This window comes from Pelodiscus sinensis, chromosome 3, assembly GCF_049634645.1.
Source record: "Pelodiscus sinensis isolate JC-2024 chromosome 3, ASM4963464v1, whole genome shotgun sequence".
NCBI classification, from domain to species: domain Eukaryota; kingdom Metazoa; phylum Chordata; order Testudines; family Trionychidae; genus Pelodiscus; species Pelodiscus sinensis.
In genome coordinates, this window is record NC_134713.1 from 154,940,642 (window position 1) to 154,961,157 (window position 20,516).

At 46.8% G+C, this 20,516-nt stretch overlaps 1 protein-coding gene across 6 annotated transcripts in view; it reads right to left on the minus strand.

Moving 5' to 3' along the window:
- Positions 1-20,516, minus strand: part of TLR5 (toll like receptor 5) — a 39,015-nt gene that overhangs the window by 16,282 nt on the left and 2,217 nt on the right. For 2 of the 6 annotated variants that reach the window (XR_012902944.1, XM_075925252.1), the window contains exon 2: positions 19,299-19,558. The exons of 1 other annotated variant lie outside the window; for it this stretch is intronic. Coding sequence is in view for 2 of the 5 variants with exons in the window: in XM_075925252.1 (XP_075781367.1) it covers positions 19,299-19,396 (98 nt within the window). In the remaining 3 variants the exon portion in view is untranslated. Of the gene's footprint in view, positions 1-1,792; positions 1,908-11,930; positions 13,197-19,298; positions 19,559-20,516 lie in introns of those variants that run through there. 3 more of the 6 variants (XM_075925253.1, XM_075925254.1, XM_025180980.2) reach the window with 3 other exon arrangements.

Below are 20,516 nucleotides of genomic sequence, written 5' to 3' on the forward strand. Positions count from 1 at the left end.
GAGTTTTAAAGCAACAGAATAAAAGACCAAGGCCAAGATTTTCAAGTGATAAATGATTTGGGGTGTATGTGTTTTTGAGTGTACAATCTGAAATACCCTAAAGGGACTTGATGTTCAGAGGATGGGCTCCAGAAAACGGTGAGCAACCCACTCTGAAAATCAGGCTCCATGCAAAATGTTTTAAGTTGAGCAGCCAAAAATTGGTCACTTTTGAAAATCTTGGTCCAAATATGTAACAGTTGCACCACTGATGTGAAACTCATTCCTTATGCAAAGTTATCCAGATTTCTTTAAAAGTTTGGACAGTATGATCACAGACTTTAGGTTAATACAAGTATTGAGATACCCACCTACCCTTCTGAACAGTGTAATCACTGACACGTTCCTCCCCGCTCCTCATTGCTAGCAAGGCAATTCCAGTGGCTAACAATGACTTGCCACAATAGTCTCTCAGACAAGGTACTTCAGAGAATCATAGAAGATTTGGGTTGGAAGAGACCTCAGGAGGTTATCTAGGCCAAACCCTTGCTCAAACCAGGACCAATCCCAATTAAATCATCCCAGACAGGGCTTTGTCAAGCCGGGTCTTTAAAATTTCCAACACTGGAGAAATAGCATTCCAGAAATAGTATTTGAAAATGGCTTGGTTTTTTTGTTTGGTTTTTTTTGGAGCACTCATGAGATTTCTGGTCATCAGCAGAATTACCCTGACATCAATTAATAAAACACAGTTTGACTCAGCCATGAAAATTGTAAAGCGAAAGACTCATTGGGGGCTTCAGAAACAAAAAACATGACTGAGTAGCACTTTAAAGACTAACAAGGTGGTTTAATAGGTGATGAGCTTTCGTGGGCCAGACCCACTTTCCCAGATCAAATAGTGGAAGAAAATCGTCACAACCATATATACCAAAGGATACAATTAAAAAAATGAACACATATGAAAAGGACAAATCAAATTTCAGAACGGAAGGTGGATGGAGGGGGGGGGAGGTAAATGTCTGTGAGCTAATGATATTAGAGGTGATAATTGGGGAAGCTATCTTTGTAATGGGTAAGATAATTAGCATCTTTATTCAAATTTGAGTGTAAAGTGTCGAATTTAGGCATGAATGATAGTTCAGTGGATTATCTTTCAAGTGAAGTCTTAAAAGGTCTTTGAAGCAGGATGCAGGTAATCAAGTCCTTGAGACAATGTCCTTTCTGGTTGAAATGGCAAGAAACTGTGGCTCAATCTCTGCCCCTTCCTGTACCCCCCACTCCCAGTCCCCCATCCCCATCCCGCTTCTTCACCTGCCTCCTGGCCAGATTCTTAATCTCCAGTGCCACTCCTGCACATCCACCCTGCTCCTGTACCCTTCCTCCCTTCCAGGCCCTGCACCCACAGCTCACTCCTGGCCAGACCTCACATCCCCACCCCAGCCTGTTCCCTGGCAGCCCCCTCCTACACACTGAACCCCTCATTTTTGGCCCCACTTCACAAAATTTACTAGCTCCAGTCCCCCTAGTCTCCTGGATGGAGCTGGAGGGAAGTGATGTCTTCTCAGTTGGGGTACACATCTGTGAGGGTTTTATTTTCTCCTTGCTATGATGGTGGTAGGCGTTTTATGTATTAATTCACTTCTCCCCGTGTGTGGCCCCCAACCAATTTTTCTGTGGGTCAGTGGGCCCCCAACCCAAAAAAAGGTTCCCCGCCTCTGTTTACAGCCTACTACTTCTGAAAAGGTTACATTTGAGATACTGTGCAGTCAGATTTGCACAGCAATACGTGAATGTAATGAATATATCTTACTGATGTATACTTGGAGGTTTTCTCCACTCTGGATTTCTTCATGCATCCTGTCATCTAAATATCTCTCTTCTAAACGTAATCTCTTCAGAGCAAGCATTGTCCTTATTGTTGCCCACTGCAGAACACAGAGCAAGGGTCAGCACTAAAAGGACTATTTACATGCTTTAGTTTAATATGTATTTACTAAGATTGCAAGTACCTGATTCTCCTTTCTAAAATGCATTCACTTAAATGATTCTCTTGGCTTGCAACCAGAGTAACCATTTTTGTACCCTGCAGCCAAATGCAAACTTAATAAGCATTAAGTTTTTTGTCAAACTAAATCCCTGCTGGCCATCTAGCGGTTGCTAAATAAATTTGCTTCATAAAGAAAAAAGGTAGGCTCTGAGCCAGTAATTAACAAGTAGGGCAATCCCATTAATAGCTATTATCAATTGACTGTACTATTTCACTAATGGCACAGATTGCCCAGAAGCATCATGGTGAGAGTAAATGATTTCAAGAACTATGCTGAAATCAGCCTGGTAGAACTGAAACCAGGTATATTGTTTGTTCAGTACTCAAAAGTTTAACAGACTTTTAAGACAGAAAGAAATGATATACACATTACAAACAGGAAATTACACACTTAGTCTGTGAAGCAGGCTGGATATCTGGACAACAGATTCTGGTGATATGACAGTATTGTCAGCTCTTGCAGTTTTATCATGCATTTCACAATATGTGGTGCTTTTCTGTTAAAGCCCTGTTCCTCCAGCCATGTGACTATATGAGAATCTCAGCTTTTTTATTGATTTTTAAATTAAGTTTCTAGCTGTCATGCTTGAAAATATGTACCCTTCAAGCAGGACTGGGCAAATACGGCCCAGGGGCCAGATCCCTCCCGCCAAGCCACTGGATCTGGCCCACGGACCACCCTGCCAGGACCCTCAGGTACACAGCTGCCACAGTTTAAAGCTCAGTCCATGCAGCTCTCTGCTCTGCAGGCAGGGGGAGGCTTCGTATGATCCCTCAACCCAATCCCCAGCTCCTATTGGCTGGAAGCAACACGCCAACAGGAGCAAAATGCAGGACAATGTAGCACTTTAAAGACTAACAAGATGGTTTATTAGATGATGAGCTTTCGTGGGCCAGACCCACTTCCTCAGATCAAATAGTGGAAGAAAGTAGTCACAACCATATATACCAAAGGATACAATTTAAAAAAATGAACAAATATGAAAAGGACATGGTTGTGACTACTTTCTTCCACTATTTGATCTGAGGAAGTGGGTCTCGCCCACGAAAGCTCATCATCTAATAAACCATCTTGTTAGTCTTTAAAGTGCTACATTGTCCTGCATTTTGCTTCAACTACCCCAGACTAACACGGCTACATTTCTGCCAACAGGAGCTGAGATATTGGCCTGGGGAATAGGGGCAACACAAGCCTCTTCCCCCTCCTGGAGCGGAGAGCCACATGGAGGGAACTGCCTGCAGTTTCAAGCAGTCTGGGGTTGCAGCAGGCAGGGTGTCCATACTGCCTTGGGGATGCTGCAGCGATGCTGGCCAGGAAACACTTAGGTATGTGCTTCCCAGCCAGATCCTCCCCTTCCTGCACCCCAACTCCCTTCCCCAGATCACCATCCAAAGCCTCTGTTCCCCCTTGCCCCAAGTCACAACTCCCTCCTACACCCCTTTGCCAGGCCAGACTCCTCTCCTGCACCCAAACACCCTCCCAGACTCTTCACCCTATTCCCCTGCCCCAGGTCACCACCCAAACCCGCTGCAGTCTGCACCCTCTTTTTCCCTTCTCCCAGGTCACAATTCCTCCTAGAGCCCCTCGCCCCAGCTAGAATCCTCTCTTGCACCCATACTCCCTTACTGACCCTATGCCCCAATCTCCTGACCCAGGTCACAACCCCCCTCCCTTCACCCAAACTCTCTCTCAGACCTCACACTGTCTCCTGCACCCCAGTCCCTTACCCCACGTGCCCTTCAGCACCCAACCTCCATCCTAGACTCCCCACCCCCTCCACAGAAGAGTGCGGCCCTTGACCATTTTCCAAAATCTTGGAGTGGCCCCACAACAAAAATTATTGCCCACCCCTGCCTTAAAACAAGGGTGCCATTTAGGGGGTTTAGGGGGCAGAGCTCCACCTCCCAAGCTTGAACCCTTGGATTTCATACTTGAGGTCTGCTTGAAGCCTATGCCCTGACTCCAGAGGCAGTTCTTAAATGCAACAGAGTTTGAGCCTCCCTTTGGGGCAGAGGGTTTGTTATAAAAAGAGGGAGGCAGGATGATTAAAAATAACAAAAGGTTGGGCATTCATTCCACTGTAGGAATGAGTGCTGTGCTGTGGGGATCTGTGTTTGGATGTTAAATGTATAAATATTCTTGAAAATGGGGTGAACAGTGTCTAATTCAAAGCTGACTGCAAAGAGTTATAAAGGGATCTCACAAAAATGGGTGACTGGGCAACACAAGGGCAGATGGAATTCAGTGTTGACAAGTGCAAAGTAATGCACATGGAAAAAGATAATCCTAACTAGAGATACAAAAATGGTGGGATCTGAAACAGCTGTTATCACTCAAGAAGGAGATCTAAGAATCCTTGTGGATAGTTCCCTGAAAAACCTGTTCAATGTGCAATGCAGTCTAAAAACTAAAAAGCTAACAGAATATTGGGAACATTGGGAAAATAACAAATAGCAACACCAAATACCATACTGCCTCTATATAAAGTCATTGTATGCCCACATCTTGCATACTGTATGTAGATCTGGTCACCTATCTAAAAAAGATCTATTGGATTTGGAAAAGGTACAGAAAGGGCAACAGACATGATTAGGGGGTAAGGAACAGTTTCCATGTGAGGAGAGATTAACAAGACTGGGACTTTTCAGTTTGGAAAAGAAATGAGTAAAGGGTGGGGGGATATGTTAGAGGTCTAGAAAATCATGAACAGTGTGGAAAAATAGAATAAGGAAATGTTATTCATTCATTCACTAACATAACACAAGAAGCTGACCCAATTACATTTATAGGCAGCAGATTTAAAACAAACAAAATCAATTATTTTTTCACAGTCAACTTGTGGAACTATTGCCAGGAGATGGTGCAAAGACCTAAACCATAACAGGATTCCAATAAGAACCAAATAGATTCAAGGAGGATATATCTCTCAATGGCTACTAGCCAGAATGGACAGGGATGGTGTCCCTAGCCTCTGTTTGCCAGAAGTTGGGAATAGCCGACAGGGGATGGATCATGATGATTGCCTCTTCTGGTTATTTCTTCTGAAGCACCTGACATTGGCCACTGTCGGCAGACAGGATACTGGGCTAGAAGGACCTTTGGTCTGACCAAGTATGGCTATAGTGATGTTCTTCTATAGAGCTGAAATGTATCTGCTCCCTTGCTGTAACCCACTAGACCCCACTCTGCTTCCAGGGCTGAGATAGAGCCCAGGCGTCCTGACGGGGTCTCTCCCTCTCCACAGAGTTAGTAACAAAGTGAGAATATACATTAAAATATTACAGATAACCAGTGACCCTTCAGTGACTTGCCACAATTTGTCAGAATATGTTAGTGTTAGAGCTGAGTGGGTCTAATATCTATTTAATTTTCTTTTTTTTATGAGTTGGACCTCCCAAAACTGGGACTCCCTCATCCAGGCAAAATGGTGTTCCTGGACAAGGGAGTCCTGGCTGGAAGCCCAAGGGGCTAGGATCAGTGCCGGAGCCCTAGTAGCGCATCAGGGTCACGGCAGCCCCAGTAGCAGGGCTGGGGATGTGGCAGCCACAGCAGCCCCGACAGCAGGGCTGGGGCCAGAGATGTGGCAGCCCTGAAAGTGCAGCCGGGGCTGGAGACACAGCAGTATGGCAGCACAGTGCAGGGTGGCTGGGGCTGGCAGTGGAGAGGGAGGTGGTCTGGGGAGCTGGTAGCAGGGGGTCTCCTCTTGTCAGGCAAATTCCCTCATTCAGGACCAATCAGATCCCGAGGGTGCTGTGAGTGTGTGTGTGTGTGTGTGTGTGTGTGTGTGTGTGTGTGTGTGTGTGTGTGTGTGTGTGAACCTGCTGTATATTGAGTGGATATTTTCAGAGAAACATCCACAATGATTCCAACATCTTTCTTGAGTGGTAATAGCTAATTTAGACCCCCCCCAACATATGGTATGTATAGTTGAGATTGTGTTTTCCAGTGTGCACTACTTTGCATTTATCATATAGCTCACCTTAACCATCACAGTCTCATCCCTTATTGGCCCTAACACCCTCTTTGGAAATTCAAACACCTGCCCTCATTTCAGTTCCTGCCGAAAACATTGGCTGGAACCCATTTTGGGTGCTGTACTTTTCCACTGGAAGGCAATTGACAAGGAAATTGTTTATTATTTTGATCTAAGCCATAATAAAGCTCTTGAAAAAAGGTACAATTTACAGTAAAACCTTGGTTGCTAGACTGGCCAGATAAGAAGAGCCTGCGTGTGCACACTTCTGCCATCATGACTAATTGCATTGCTGCTCCCATCTGATTAGACAAGAGCCAAGTATTTATTAACAAGCATAAAATTCTCTGTTTCCCCTCTTCTCTGAGCTGTCACCTGTGCATGAATGTTGTTAAATGACCTTGCATATTCTGGAGCTGAATTTCATCCCAATAAATTACAATCTGGAAAAAAAAATTGGCTTTAGGGATTTGGGAACTGTACAGAGTGTGGTTTCCTACTCTCTTCTTAATGGACATTGTAATGCTGAGCTTAGCTCTAATATACAGTAGACTCTCCGAGTTATAAACTATCTGGTAACCACACACGTCATTTGGAACTGGAAGCTTGCAAGCAGGTGACAGCAGAGATTAAAAAAACAAATACAGTACAGCACAGGTTGCATTTCTACAAGCTGGGACTCTGATCGGGATCAGAGAATCCCGGCGCGTTGTGGGCAGGCTGGGATGTGGTGTTCAGCATGATGCAACTAGGTTGTCCTGGGGACAAGGAGCCTGGCACATGACCCAGCTGGGCTGTGAATGGTTGGGGGGGGGGGGGGGGAGGTGAGAAGCCCAGCCATGCTGTGCTGTGATGTGCTGTGGATGTGGGGGGCTGGGTAGCCCAGCTGCATGGCTCAGCTGGCTGGGGGAAGCCAGGAAGCCTGGTGGGGCAGCAGGACAGGGGGTGAAGCCAGCAGCAGGAGGGCCAGAAATGACCTCCCCTGGTACACCAAAAATCCCTCATCCAGGACCAGTCAGGTCCCGAGAGTGCCAGAGCAGGGAGGTCCAACCTGTACCGTGTTAAATGTGAATTCAGTAAAAAAAAAAAAAATCTGACTGTTTCTGTGCCTGTTTCATTTAAATTAAGATGATTAAAAGCAGCATATTTCTTCTGCATAATAAAGTTTTAAAGCTGCGCTAAGTCAAGATTCAGCTGTAAACTAAACTGCATTGGCATCTACAGATGAGGAAACTGAGGCACGGAATAGTTACTTGACCCAGATCATATGGCAGATGCACAACACAATGAATCGGCATGCAAAGAAGTCTGGTATGTTGTCTATTTTCTTCTGTCTATGATTTTAGCACTTAAAAAAAAGTTTGAGACAACCTCTTATTCTAATTTCCTGGATCCCTCTCCCCACCTTTAAAGTTAAATCCACTTTAACCTGTATTTCTCCTACCTGGAAACAGTGCGTTATTGTAGGTAGCTACGGGAGTATAGAAAAGGGCGATGGAGAACTTTGTATCATGACTCAGAGGGGTAGCCGTGTTAGTCTGTAACTTTAAAAACAATGAGTCATCCTGTGGCACCTTAGAGACTAACAAAACTAGCCCTCGGCACCACCCAGAGCATGCCACTGCCCACTTCTGGCAGCCCTCAGCATTGCCCAGAGCCCAGCACTCCCTTTCAGCCTTCAGAGCTGCCCAGAATGTGCAGTAAGGTGCTCCAGCGGCAATTTAAAGGGCGCAGGGCTCGGCCACCATTGCTGCTGCAGTAGCGGATGGGAGTCCTGTGCTCTTTTGAATCACTAGGCCCTAGGGCAATTTTTCTGCCCAATTGGCGGGAGACCCACAGCACAGGGGCTGTCATGGTAGGGTGAGTGCAGGGCAGGACCTTCAGGGTTGGGGGAGAAAAGGACCTGGCTGAAACCACTCCAGGGCTTGAACTCCCAGACTATTTACTGGGTGGCAACATGCCATAAACATATGGGTCCCAAGCCCAAACAGGTTGAGAACCACTGTTCTAACCTAGGGATGTTAGATATAGTGTAACTGAACAGTCGTGTAACCACACAAAATATTACTGGTTACACTGACATCCCTACTCTAAACCACACTGACTAATGGCAGCTGCTGACGAGCAATCCACCACTTTAACATAGTTCCATCCACAAACCATCTCATAATGCCAATGAAGTCAGAAGGAATCTGGCTGTTTTGCAAAGGATGAATAGTATGAGCGTGATTTATCTGAAGCACTTTACAAACAACTAACTGTTAACCTCTCCCTTCCCCCCCATGCCTGTATGGATAAGTTTTACCCTCATGTTGTCAAAGGAGAAACTGAGACAGAGATGTTAAGGAACTTACCCAAAGCCACAGAACCAGAATTGGAGCTCAAGTACTCCTGGATCACAAGCTAAAACTCAGTCTGGGGGGTCAGCGGTGAAAGTAGTTTAACATTTCTTACTGGCTCTGTTCAGCTGCAACCTGGGGCCCTGCCACCTCTTCAAATAGCTTCCTGCTGCCTTTGCCGCAGCTCAGCCAGCTCTTGCACCAGGGTGCACCCACTTACTTCCACCTTTGGTCTGGTCTGGTCCAGTGGCGTAGTGAGGGAAGGTGGGGGGATATTTGCCCCAGGCTCCATGCTGGGGTGTGTGTGTGTGCCAATTTAGTCCCCCTGTCATCTCTCGGCTCATCTGGTCTTCCTCCACCCGTCGCCACTAGCTGGAGCTGCCTCTCCACCCCGAGCCTGACCCTCCTCCATTTCCATCAGTGGGTTAGTGCATAGGGGGGAGGGCCTGGCTGCAAACTGTAGGGGGTGGGGGAAGATGCGGTACAAGCTCCCCCCTTCTCCTCCCAGGGTCAGGCTCAGCTGTGCGCCAGGTTTGAAGCCCTGTCTCATGGCAGTGGGTGTGCGTGTGTGTGCAAATTTTGCCTTTGCCCCTGGGCACATCGTACCCTCGCTACACCTCTGGTCTGGTATTTCTTAAAAACTCCCACTGGAGAAGAATTTTAATTGCTCTGATTAGAAAAGGAATTGCCACAGAGGAGCACTTGTTAAGAGTGTTTTCTTATCTAGCCATTGAACAATCCTGAAAATGAGTAATTATTCTGAGCCCCGTCTGAAACAGAGCTGCATTTACCACGGAGATGAGGGATCCCTCGGTACTCTCCCAAGTTAATTAGAAATCAAGCCAAGACCAAAACTCTAAACTAGAAGGGTCAGAAAGGTAACAGGAGAGAATTGGGCTGGCTAGCGAGAGACCTATTTATGAAAGAGGGGTCAGAGTTAACAAAACTGATAAAAATCTTAAAGGAAATGGCAACGGAGAGTAGATGGTGAGTCATGTACAGAATGTACTATAGGGCTTCAAGCACAGTTTCAATAGACTAGTGCTGCCAAAACGTTGTGTAAAGTTAACAAACACAAGCAGGGGCGGCCCGTGACTATAGGTGGACTCGGCCACCGCCTAGGGCACGCCTTCAACTGGGCACCCAATGATGATGTCACGGGGTGCCCGGGGCGCCTGGTGATGACATCAGTCCATTGAGGGCCCTGCAAGCAGGGGCGCCGATCGTGTGTTCCACCTGGGGCACCAGCTGCTCCTGAGCACAAGTATAATGGTGAAATGAGTTGACTATTCAACCCTAATCAATTTGGGGCTTATCAGAAACCAGAGAACACTGGCTAAACAGTGAAGGCTTCCAGTGAAGCATAAACAGAGACAAGGCACCCGTAGCTCTTACTGTGAGGTAGCTAGGTAACGTCAACCCCTCACCCATGCCTGACCTGGCCTAGTTTAGCTAAGTAAAATGGAAGTGCCCAGTCTCCTGTATGTTTTGTAGTGGGATACCTAATGTGCATTAGCTACCACAAGATAAACACACACGTGGTTTTGTCAGGGAAGAGGAGCGCTGAATGGCTGGCTATAGATCAGATAGGAGGTAAGTGACATGTCACGATCAACATTCACTCCTTGGTACTTACCTTATTCATACTATGGAACACAGAACTGAGAAAAAGAATAGGCAGGTAGGCACCTAGAATTAAGTGCCAGCTGATACCTGTAGAACCAGATACCCAAGGGAAAAGGTAAGTAGGAAAAAAGGGGCTGAGAATGCTCATGTACTTTAATGCAAAGCAATTAAGAGAAGACTGGACAAACAGCAAGGGTGCGTCTACACAGCACGCTTACCTCATTGCATAGCTTCTTTCAATCTTATTTTGAAAGAAAGCGCTATTCTGAAATGTCCCTTATCCCTTGTGCAACGAGGGTTACAGGGACGTCGGAATAGCAAGCCCGTTATATTTTGCTCTTAAGACGCGGAATAGCTATTTCGGGATACCGCAGTGTAGGCGTAGCCCTAGAGAGAGTGTCAAGGCAATAAAAGATGGGAAGATGCAGACGAGAAAAAAGCCAGGGGACTGATAGAGAATAGATGCTTAAACCCCATCTTCTCAATGTCTGGGTGGAGGTAAGCGTGCAAAGAGAACAGAGGTTTGTATCACTGGCAGCAGGGCTGTCCTTAGAATTGATGGGGCCCTACCTAAACCCACCCCCTACATGCCCTTCATGTGACTTGTTACTGCCCCCCGCCTGGGGCCCACCGTGCTCTTATTTTCCCTTCCCTATAGCACCTCACTATAGGTGGTGACTTATATGGCCCATGGTGCCTCAGAACCAGGAATATTCCTGTCCTGGGACCAGAGGAACCATAAACTTTCCAGGCCCCTGGGAAAGGTGTGGGGCAAGGAGCTGCAGTTCTGAAAGTGCCAGCCCTCAGTGCCACCCGGAGCATGCTGCTCTACTCTCTGTCCCCCACCCCCAGCCCTGAGTACCACCCGGCATCCCAGTGGTGATTTAAAGGGCTTGGGGCGCTGACTGATGCTGCTGCAGCAGTGACAGCAACTGGGAGGCTCGAGCTCTTTTGAACTGCAGGGTCCCACCCCCTGCCCCAAGTCAGAGCCAGACTCCATCCCAGAGCCTGCAACTCAGATACCCACCTGAATCCACATTCCCTCCCAGAATCTGCACCCATACACCCAATCCCCAAACTCCCTCCCAAACCTGAAGCCACCACCCCTCCTGCACCCAAATTCCCTCCCAGAGTCTGAACCTCACACCCTGCCTGCACCCATCCCAGAACCTGCCCCTCAATTCCTGGCTCTAGCTCACAGCCTGCACCCAGCACCCAAACTGCCTCCCAGAGCTTTAGACAGGCGGGGGTGAGGGGATTTGAGAAAGGATGTGCATTCTGGGCACCACCAACATTTCTGCAAACCTGCTGCCCTTCCCTGAGAGAGTCCAGCAGTGAGGAGGTTCAATGCCTGGCTGCTATAGAGGCTGCCACTAGCTCCACAGCTAGCTGGAAGTCTGAGCCGCTCCAGCCTCCAGTGAGTGGGGAGCCCAGCTTAGGCAGCCTCTGGCCACGAAGAACTGGTGGCAGAGATAACCTGGAAACTGCCCTCATCTAGAGATGTAATTTGGGGCCCCACCAGGACAGCAAGTAAGAGCGGCTTGGCTCCTGCACAATTTTTGGATGCTCCATGCAGCTGCATATTGTGTATATGTGTAGGGACGGCCTTGACAGGCAGAAAAAGAGCACACGGATGACACATGTATGATACATGGAGTATGATGCACAATTGTAAAGCTGAGAAATACTGAGAGAACACAGAAAAGAATAGCAAGGGTGATAGAGACTCTCCAGAGTTCCAGACATCATGTTAAGAGCTCTTTAAAAACATGAATTGAGTGGAAAACAAAGCAGTGAAATTTTCCTGAGTCTGCAGGCAGCCTGAAATCCTAGCGTTGAGAGCTGTGAACAGCTCACTGGAGTTTTGACTCTGAAACCTATAGATGACCATTTAAATGTTAACATTGATAGCTGTTTCACAGCTGAGTGATTTAAAAGAAACATCCACCGAAATACACTTACCTCAGGATCCCAGCAGTGGCAGTGATCCAAAGAGTGGAGGAGACAGTGAAGACAACTGGCTGCAGAAACTGTGGGAAGTACATTATCTTGGCGTGGGTACTTGAAAAAAACCTTTGAAATGCTGCCTGACAGAGCGGATGGAAGAGACGCTTCTAGGTTTGGAAAAGCAGGTGGTAGTAGAGTTTCAAAGGGAATTTGAACAGGTGATGGAGGGAAGGCAAAAAAGGACAAGTCAAGATTTGAAGATGTAAGCTAAAGAACTATACACAGAGACTGCTGGGTGTGGAAAATAGCCAGAGGAAGCATGTGACTCTGAGAACTGGGTAGAGGAAAAGATGCGCTAAAGAAGTAGCAATAGCGTTCAAGAACAGGTTTGCTGAGTTGGAAATGACTGGCCACGGCAGGCAGTCACAGAAGGTGGAAGGGCAAGGAAGAAGAAAAGAATGTTTAGTCTTATAAGAGGAGGCAAAGAGTCTTAGGATATATCCGCACTACGCAGCTTTTAGCAATAAGGCTGTGTCAACACAGCCCTGTCCTAAAAGCCATCGCCTGTGAATGCTTTTTGTGGCACTTTTGCAGACAAAGTACTTCCACCACCACCAAGCGGGTTTTGCTTTGTTAGCAGGGGAGCATGCCTGCCAACAATGCAGCATTCACATGTGCACTTGACTCAGCAAAACTGAGGGGGGAGGCTTAAGCACTCGTGAATGACAAAAGGTTTTTTTTGAGCAAGTGGGGAGAGTTTGGATCCCCAAGAGGATACAGAATGACGTCCGGAAACCGCAAAAGAGAACTATAGGACTTGCAGTTAGAAAGCACAGGAGGAAATCTGGAGAACTGCACTGAACTTCCTATTAAGAACAAACAGGCCTGTCGCCAGAGGCAGCACAGAAAAACATGCTGCCTGACGGAAGCTAAGATATGGGATGTGGACTGAGACTGAAGAGGAGCAGCAAAGAATCAACTCCTTCATGTGGGAACAAATGACACAGCTAAATTCTCAATGGAATGCATCAAGGGAGATTATGCCAGGCTGGGGAAGATGCTTAAGGAAATCCTGGAGGCTTAGGTGATCTTTAGTGGAATTCTGTCTGTCCTTATAGTAGGAGAAAGAAGGCAACACAAGATTATGATGATCAATAGATGGCTCAGGCAGTGGTGCTATAAAGAGGGTTGTGGGATGTCTGACTACAGGCAGTCCCCGGGTTACGTACAAGATAGGGACTGTAGGTTTGTACTTAAGTTGAATTTGTAATTAAGTCAGAACTGGCGTCCAGATTCAGCCGCTGCTGAAACTGAGCAGCGGCTGACTACAGGAAGCCCGAGGCAGAGTTTCTCTGCCCCGGGCTTCCTGGAATCAGCCGCTGATCAGTTTCAACAGCAGCTGAATCTGGACGCCTGGGACAGAGCAGCTGGGGCGCTGCCGGGTAGGTCCCCACAGCGCCGCACCTTGGCGCTGCGGAGACCAACCCGGCAGCACCCCAGCTGCTCTACCTCAGGTGTCCCCAAGTCAGCTGCTGCTGAAACTGATCAGCGGCTGATTCCAGGAAGCCGGGGGCAGAGCAACTCTGCCTCGGGCTTCCTGTAGTCAGCCGCTGGTCAGTTTCAGCAGCGGTTGACTTGGGGATGCCTAGGGCAGAGCAGCTAGGGTGCTGCTGGGTTGGTCCAGTAGCGCTGCTCCTAGGCGCTACCGGACCAACCCAGCAGCACCCCAGCTGCTCTGCCCCAGGTGTCCTGATTCAGCCGCTGCTGAAACTGACCAGCAGCGGCTGAATCAGGACACCTGGGACAGAGGAGCTGGGGTGCTGCCGGGTTGGTCCAGTAGCGCCGAGGAGCGGCGCTGCAGGACCAACAGACAGCGCCCCAGCTGCTCTACCACAGGCGTCCGCAAGAAAAGCCTGGTCTGCTGGGGGGGAGGGGGCGCACTAGCTGTGCCCCCCCCCCAGCAGACCATGGAGACACGGGTGGCGGGACCGCGACGCGCCGCGGTCCCGCCCGAGTCCTCCATGGCTTTGCTCCGCGTCTTCCTGGTCTGCTGGGGAGGAGAGGGGGCCCAGCAGACCAGGGAGACGCGGAGCAGCTTTTCTCGCCCCACAGGATGCGGGCGGCGGGACCGTGGCGCGTCTGGGTGGTCCCGCCGTCCGCATCCTCCGGGGCGAGAAAAGCCCCGTTCGTAAGTATGGATCCGACATAAGTCGGATCCACGTAACTCAGGGACTGCCTGTATTGGTAAGTATTTACAGAGGACTGTTTTCATGGGACAGGCTTCACTCGAGTATGGTGGGAAATAGACTTCTGAGATGAAGATTGGCAGAACTGATTAAAAGAGCTTTAAACTAGGAACTTTGGAGGGAAGAGGCAACAGTTGGGAGTTGCTTATACTGTATAATCTTATACTGATTCTAACTGGAAGAAAAATCAAGAGAGAGAACCTAGCAGTGGAGACAACGCCAGTACCAGTGAAGCTACCTTTCCTCTGTTTCTAACAGTCAAGTAGGAGATACTGGCAGTAGAATGACTGTTGTTTCTGCTTAGCTTTGCCTACATTCCTTGCCAGCCTGGGTACAAAGATATTTATACACCAAGGCAAGGAGTCTGGGTAACAAAATGAAGGAGCTAGAACTACTGGTGCCTCCATTTTCCTATAAAGTTTATTGCCTTGTAGGTGATAATTTGGATTTCATTTATGCAACCCCCCTAAAGCAGTAAGAAGGCATTGAGGAAATTCTGTAATAGATGTGACTTCCTGATGAGACTGGCCCCGACAAGGAGCCCTGGCATCGTATCTGGTCAGGTACTAGAGCAAACACTTATGTGGATATAGTTAGTGCTATAGCGAGCCCAAAAGGGAGGATGCAAAGCTGGTAGTGATCTTGTGCAACAGGATCCATGTACATAGGAATTTCCTGTGAGACAGGCAAATGTCTATGTGGAGATATTCATCCTTCAAGCTGAGAGCCATGAACCACATGCTCTCCTGAAGTGAGGAGATCATTGATGCCTATGTGATCATCCTGAAATTCAGCTTTTGAATACAGATGTTGAGTTTCAAAGGTCCATGATGGATCTCCATCCTCCCTATTTTGGGGTATTAATACCACAGAAGAGGGTTCTATCTCCCCCTCCCACTCTCATATTTCTTGAGATGGGATTGTTCAGTCATCCTATGGCTTGAGAGGGAGTCCGCTTTGTGTTGAAGAATCACTTGGTGAGAGTGTTCCCTGGAGGGGAATAAGGGAGGTGGTTTGTGTGGGGAGGGAGAAGGAAATAAACTCCATGGAGTACCCCTGATGGGTAATATCCAAATCCAACTGTCTGTGGTGACCTTGTTCCAAGTGTGAGCAAAGAGGACAAGACAACTTCTAAACTTGATGGAGAAAGGTGTAGGCGGCATCAGTGCTCAGGGCCATTTCTATCCATATGCAAAACACGCTGCCATGTAAGTATGTAGGGATAACATATCAATGTATTAAAAATGTGATTCCCCCAAGTGGAAGTGACTCCCCATAATTTGTTCCCCACAACTTAAAGTGTTTAGATTTATTATTAATTCTTATTATTATTATTTGTTAAGATTGTTAAATGTTTAGATTTATTATTATTATTGCCCCTTTAGAATATAATGTATTATGTCATGTAACTTGGAACTGTTAAGAATATAATCCTATGTAGCCAGAAACAGCCCCCCCTCTGTGTCCCAGGGCATGCTCAAGCTTGTGCAAGGGGCTGCTTGAAATTGACATTGCAGAGATCCATTGTAACAATGCATTGTCAAGCCACTAACTCTGCTATGGGAGCCAAGCCCTGTAATTGACTAAGGGCATTGTTACATAATTGATGCCTGTTCTCTTTAAAACATTGTAACTTGACTTAGCACTCAGAGAATGTTTTAAGCAATACCACCCAGAAACTTTTGTAACTACAACTTTTATTATTATACAAAATACTGTATGGGAAACATTAATTAGGGAATGTATGTAAGAGAGAGAGAGTGCTTGGACAATGAATGAATGGTTCTGAGAGGTGCCTGCCTGAGAATACAGCAACAAAGGGCTGAAGAAGGCGTCAGGTGCCAGTGCAACCAAAAGGTGTCAAGTGGAGAAAACCAAGTACTGGAGGTCCACCCGATGAGATCACTGATGAGCACCTGGCAGCCACCCTGGAGACATCAGCATGATGCAGCAATTTCCATAGACTGGCATAGGAAGAAATTCCTATAAGAACTAGACTAAAAAACTATGAATCAGAGTCCAAGGTTCTGCTGCCAGCCCACCAGGAGCTTCAGATGTGCATCAGATCAGGACTTCGCTCCCCACTACCATCACTTGTGTACAGAATACCTGGCCAGTATTCTGTCACAAGCAACTTCCAGGCTGGTAACTATAACAATACACAGAACCTGAATGAATGGATGAATGAATGTTTATATGCATAAGGGTTAAGTAGTTAAACAATGTTGTTTGCTTCTATCTTTTCTTTATTTTGTTATTATTATCTTTATAATAAATGTGGCTTTTTGCGTTATCCCCCTCATAAGATCCTGCTTGCTTTTATTTGGTATAACAAGGCACCACAAAATTTGGGGCATCAAATTGCCTCAAATTGAATGGTGCCCTATGCATCTGGGTGTTGTGTATGGGCTCCATACTCCTCCCTCCACTGGCCCCCACCTTGGGCTCAGAGATGGCTCGGGTAGCTCCCCCAGCCCCATTCCCCAGCTGTCTTCCTCTCTGCCCCCCAGGGACTCACTGCTAGCTTAGCTGCTCCCAACTCCATCCCCTGGTCAACTCCCCCAGGCCACACCAAGCCCTCCCCCACCCCAAAAGTGATGGAGAGTGGTGTGAGCATGGGCCACAGGACTTAGGAGACAGCTGCATGGATCTCCCCTGCTCCTCCTGAGTCTTCTGGCCCGCACTCATGCCACTCATCACCTGTGCCTCCCACTTGCTCCTCTGAGGCTGCAGGTGAGCTTCCCTCCCAGGGCTGCCAACTCTTTTGAACTGGATGCCACTGCAGCAAATAGCATCCAGTCCAGGAAGTAGGGGACCCCAACTCTAGTCCCCACAGTTTCTGGTCCCACAGCCCACCCCTCCTCCAGAAAGGCTGCTTGCCTACGGTGGCAGGGACGCCACTGTTAGACTATGCAGGGCACCATCACTAGTGTGGACGGCCCTGTCAGTGGTAGTAAGCAGGCAAGGTTCCCTCTAAGCTGCATGGCAGCACAAGCCCACAGCTTCTTAATGAGCCCTAACTCAGGGCTCCACGCACAGAGCTGGTTAGCTAGGGGAGGGACACTTCCCCCTCAGTGACAGCAGCAGCTCCCCTGCTGAGGACAGAGCAGCAAGTCCCTTTCCTTTTGGGTCTTTTTAAGCCAATCACTGAAGTCAAGATTTATAGAAACAGATAAACATGTATCTATTCTCCCTGTGCAAAAGGGAATTCAGCTCACACAGTATTGAAAGGTATTTGGGGCAGCACAGACTTATTGCAGGAAATTCAGCTGAGGGCATAAGGAAGATGACAAACAAATGAAGCTTAGGCTTGGGAAGTAGCCACTTTTCTATGGGTTCCATTGTCTTGCACTAAATTACAAAAAGGATCACTACACTCCAGGAAGTTCACAAAAACCCTGGCCAAACCTTAAACTTTTGTCACTACTGCTAGCCCCCACCAAAATACTTTAGAGAAATGTTCTCAGTCTGAGGACATGGTGGTAGACCCAGGACACAGGCTCCTGTATTCAATCCAGCCGCTGAATACTATCAGGCTGGTTTAGGTGCAGCAGATGGTACTCTTCGGCCACAAATCAGGACATGCCCAGACTCTCAGGCATGTTCCTGCTTTAACCTGAGTTAAGATAATGTTACAATGGCCTTTTATGGGTACTGGGTATCAATGAAGTGTTTATCAATTGTGTAACTTAGTTGGTTTTGAAGACAAGCTCATTCTCTTTTGGAACAATATTGCCTGAACACTTACTGAAGTTGACATAAGTTCCCCTTTACAGGCTATTCCCTCATCCATGGGAGACACTGCTTTAGAGCAACTACGTGAGCTCAAGTGGTCATAAGTGGATGATAAACAGCAACAAAGAGCTAGCACCAGAAAACTTTGCATCAATACAAGGGCTGAGAAGAGCTGTAGGAAGGTTATCTTCAGGATGCCTTGGCTATCTCTGAGGGAGAAGCCGTTGAAACAGAGTTCTCACATGCAGTCATAGTAATCTTTCTGGGTACGTCCACACAGCAACATTATTTCAGAATAACTAGTGTAATTTAGTCCGCATCTACACAGCAGGAAGTTATTTTGAAATAATTTCAAAATACTGTCAAGCTGGAGGACTTCTTACTCCAACTCCTGTAAGCCTCATTGTACAAGGAATAAGGTAAGTTGGAGGAAGCAAGCTCTATATCGAAATAAGTGCTGTGTAGACACTCCCAATAAGCTATTTCCAAATAAGGGTATGTCTACACTACCCCGCTAGTTCGAACTAGCGGGGTAATGTATGCATACCGCACTTGCTAATGAAGCCCGGGATTTGAATTTCCCGGGCTTCATTAGCATAAGCGGGGAGCCGCCATTTTTAAATCCCCGCTGCTTCGAACCCCGTGTAGCGCGGCTACACGGGGCTCGAACTAGGTAGTTCGGACTAGGGTCCTATTCCGAACTACCGTTACTCCTCGTGAAACGAGGTGTACCGGTAGTTCGGAAAAGGCACCCTAGTCCGAACTACCTAGTTCGAGCCCCGTGTAGCCGCGCTACACGGGGTTCGAAGCAGCGGGGATTTAAAAATGGCGGCTCCCCGCTTATGCTAATGAAGCCCGGGAAATTCAAATCCCGGGCTTCATTAGCAAGTGCGGTATGCATACATTACCCTCCTAGTTCGAACTAGGAGGGTAATGTAGACATACCCTAAGCGATGCAATTAACGTAGCTCAATTTGCGAAGCTTATTTCAAGTTAAGCCCTGCCGTGTAGACACACCCTTTGACACCCAATCCTCCACCTATACCTTAGCAATGATGGCTTGGAAAGGGGCTGTTTATAAATACAGACTTTAATGGCACATTTTTATTTATTATTCAGCAACCTTATTTTTGTAGTTTAATTCCAGGAGCTTAATTTTCAGTTATAGATTAAAGGTATGAATTTCCCTGAATTATCTCCCCAATGAGTTGATAGACTAGCTTCTCAGGACTATCTGAATGCTTCATTTCCTATTCATTATGGTGTTTAGTGGAAGCTAGAAAGTTTAATCAATGAACTGGGCAATAAAACAATGGGAAGTTTTCAGATCCAGACAAAAGCCTCAATCCCAATTATTGACAGAATGTATAGAGTATCAACTGTTTACGTGCATGTGACTTACTTGCATTTACCATAACAGGTGGGTGCTGGAAATGATAGTTGGATAACCAGGATTAAGCTTCGCATATGAAAAGGAGCCAGTAGTGCAGAACAGTACATTTAGATGTCATCAGATTGAATCCAACTAAAGGCTTAGTACAATGTAGAGAGATTTTTGTTTGGTCTTCCCTTGTAATGCTCACACGTTCTATTTTACATGAAGCCCTAGCATTCCAGGGAACAAGGTCAGAGAGGTGGAAAGTTCATCTAACTGTTCCCAGTCTGTCAATAAAGAAAAAGTAAATTAATGGGAGCAGTTAAGATATCACTTCATTCTTTCAAATATTTGTATTATTTGTGTCAATGGAAATAGGGTAATGCTAAATGCTTTTAACTTTAAGATCACTTCTCTATGGCTACGTCTACACTGGCATGATTTTCCGAAAATGCTTTTAACAGAAAAGTTTTCCGTTAAAAGCATTTTCAGAAAAGCACGTCTAGATTGGCAGGATGCTTTTCCGCAAAAGCACTTTTTGTGGAAAAGCATCCATGGCCAATCTAGTTGCGGTTTTCCGCAAAAAATCCCCGATCGCCATTTTCGTGATCGGGACTTTTTTGCGGAAAACACTACTGTGCTGTTTATACTGGCCCTTTTGCTCAAAAGTCTTTCGGAAAAAGACTTTTGCCTAACAGGAGCAGCATAGTATTTCCGGATCTTACATGAGATCGTCAGTGCTTTTCCGGAAATTCAAGCGGCCGGTGTAGACAGCTGGCAAGTTTTTCCACAAAATCATCTGATTTTGCGGAAAAACTTGCCAGTCTAGACACAGCCAAGGTGTTTAGTTTGCTCATCTGTAAAAGATAGATAATAATACTTTACAGACATGTTAGAAGGAGTGATTGCTTTGAAAAATGTAATATACAAGCATTATTTATTAAAGAACTAGCAGAGTACACAAAATTCTTCCATGCCCAGATACCAACGATTTTCTCTTTTCAGCTTCAGTGTAGTAAAAGAAGAGAGAAACTTCCTTTGCAGAGGTGCATAGAAAAGAGGAATACTCTGAGCTATTTGGCCTGATTTTCAGAAGGACAGAACATCCTCTCTCCCCCCTGAGGTAAATGGGAGATTGCTCCACCTCTCACTGTACTTGTTGCCAAAAGACAGGATTTAGCAACAAAACATGCCATTGTGACAAGGCCTTAGTCATAGTAGAAGCCTGAATGTCAGTGTCCCTTT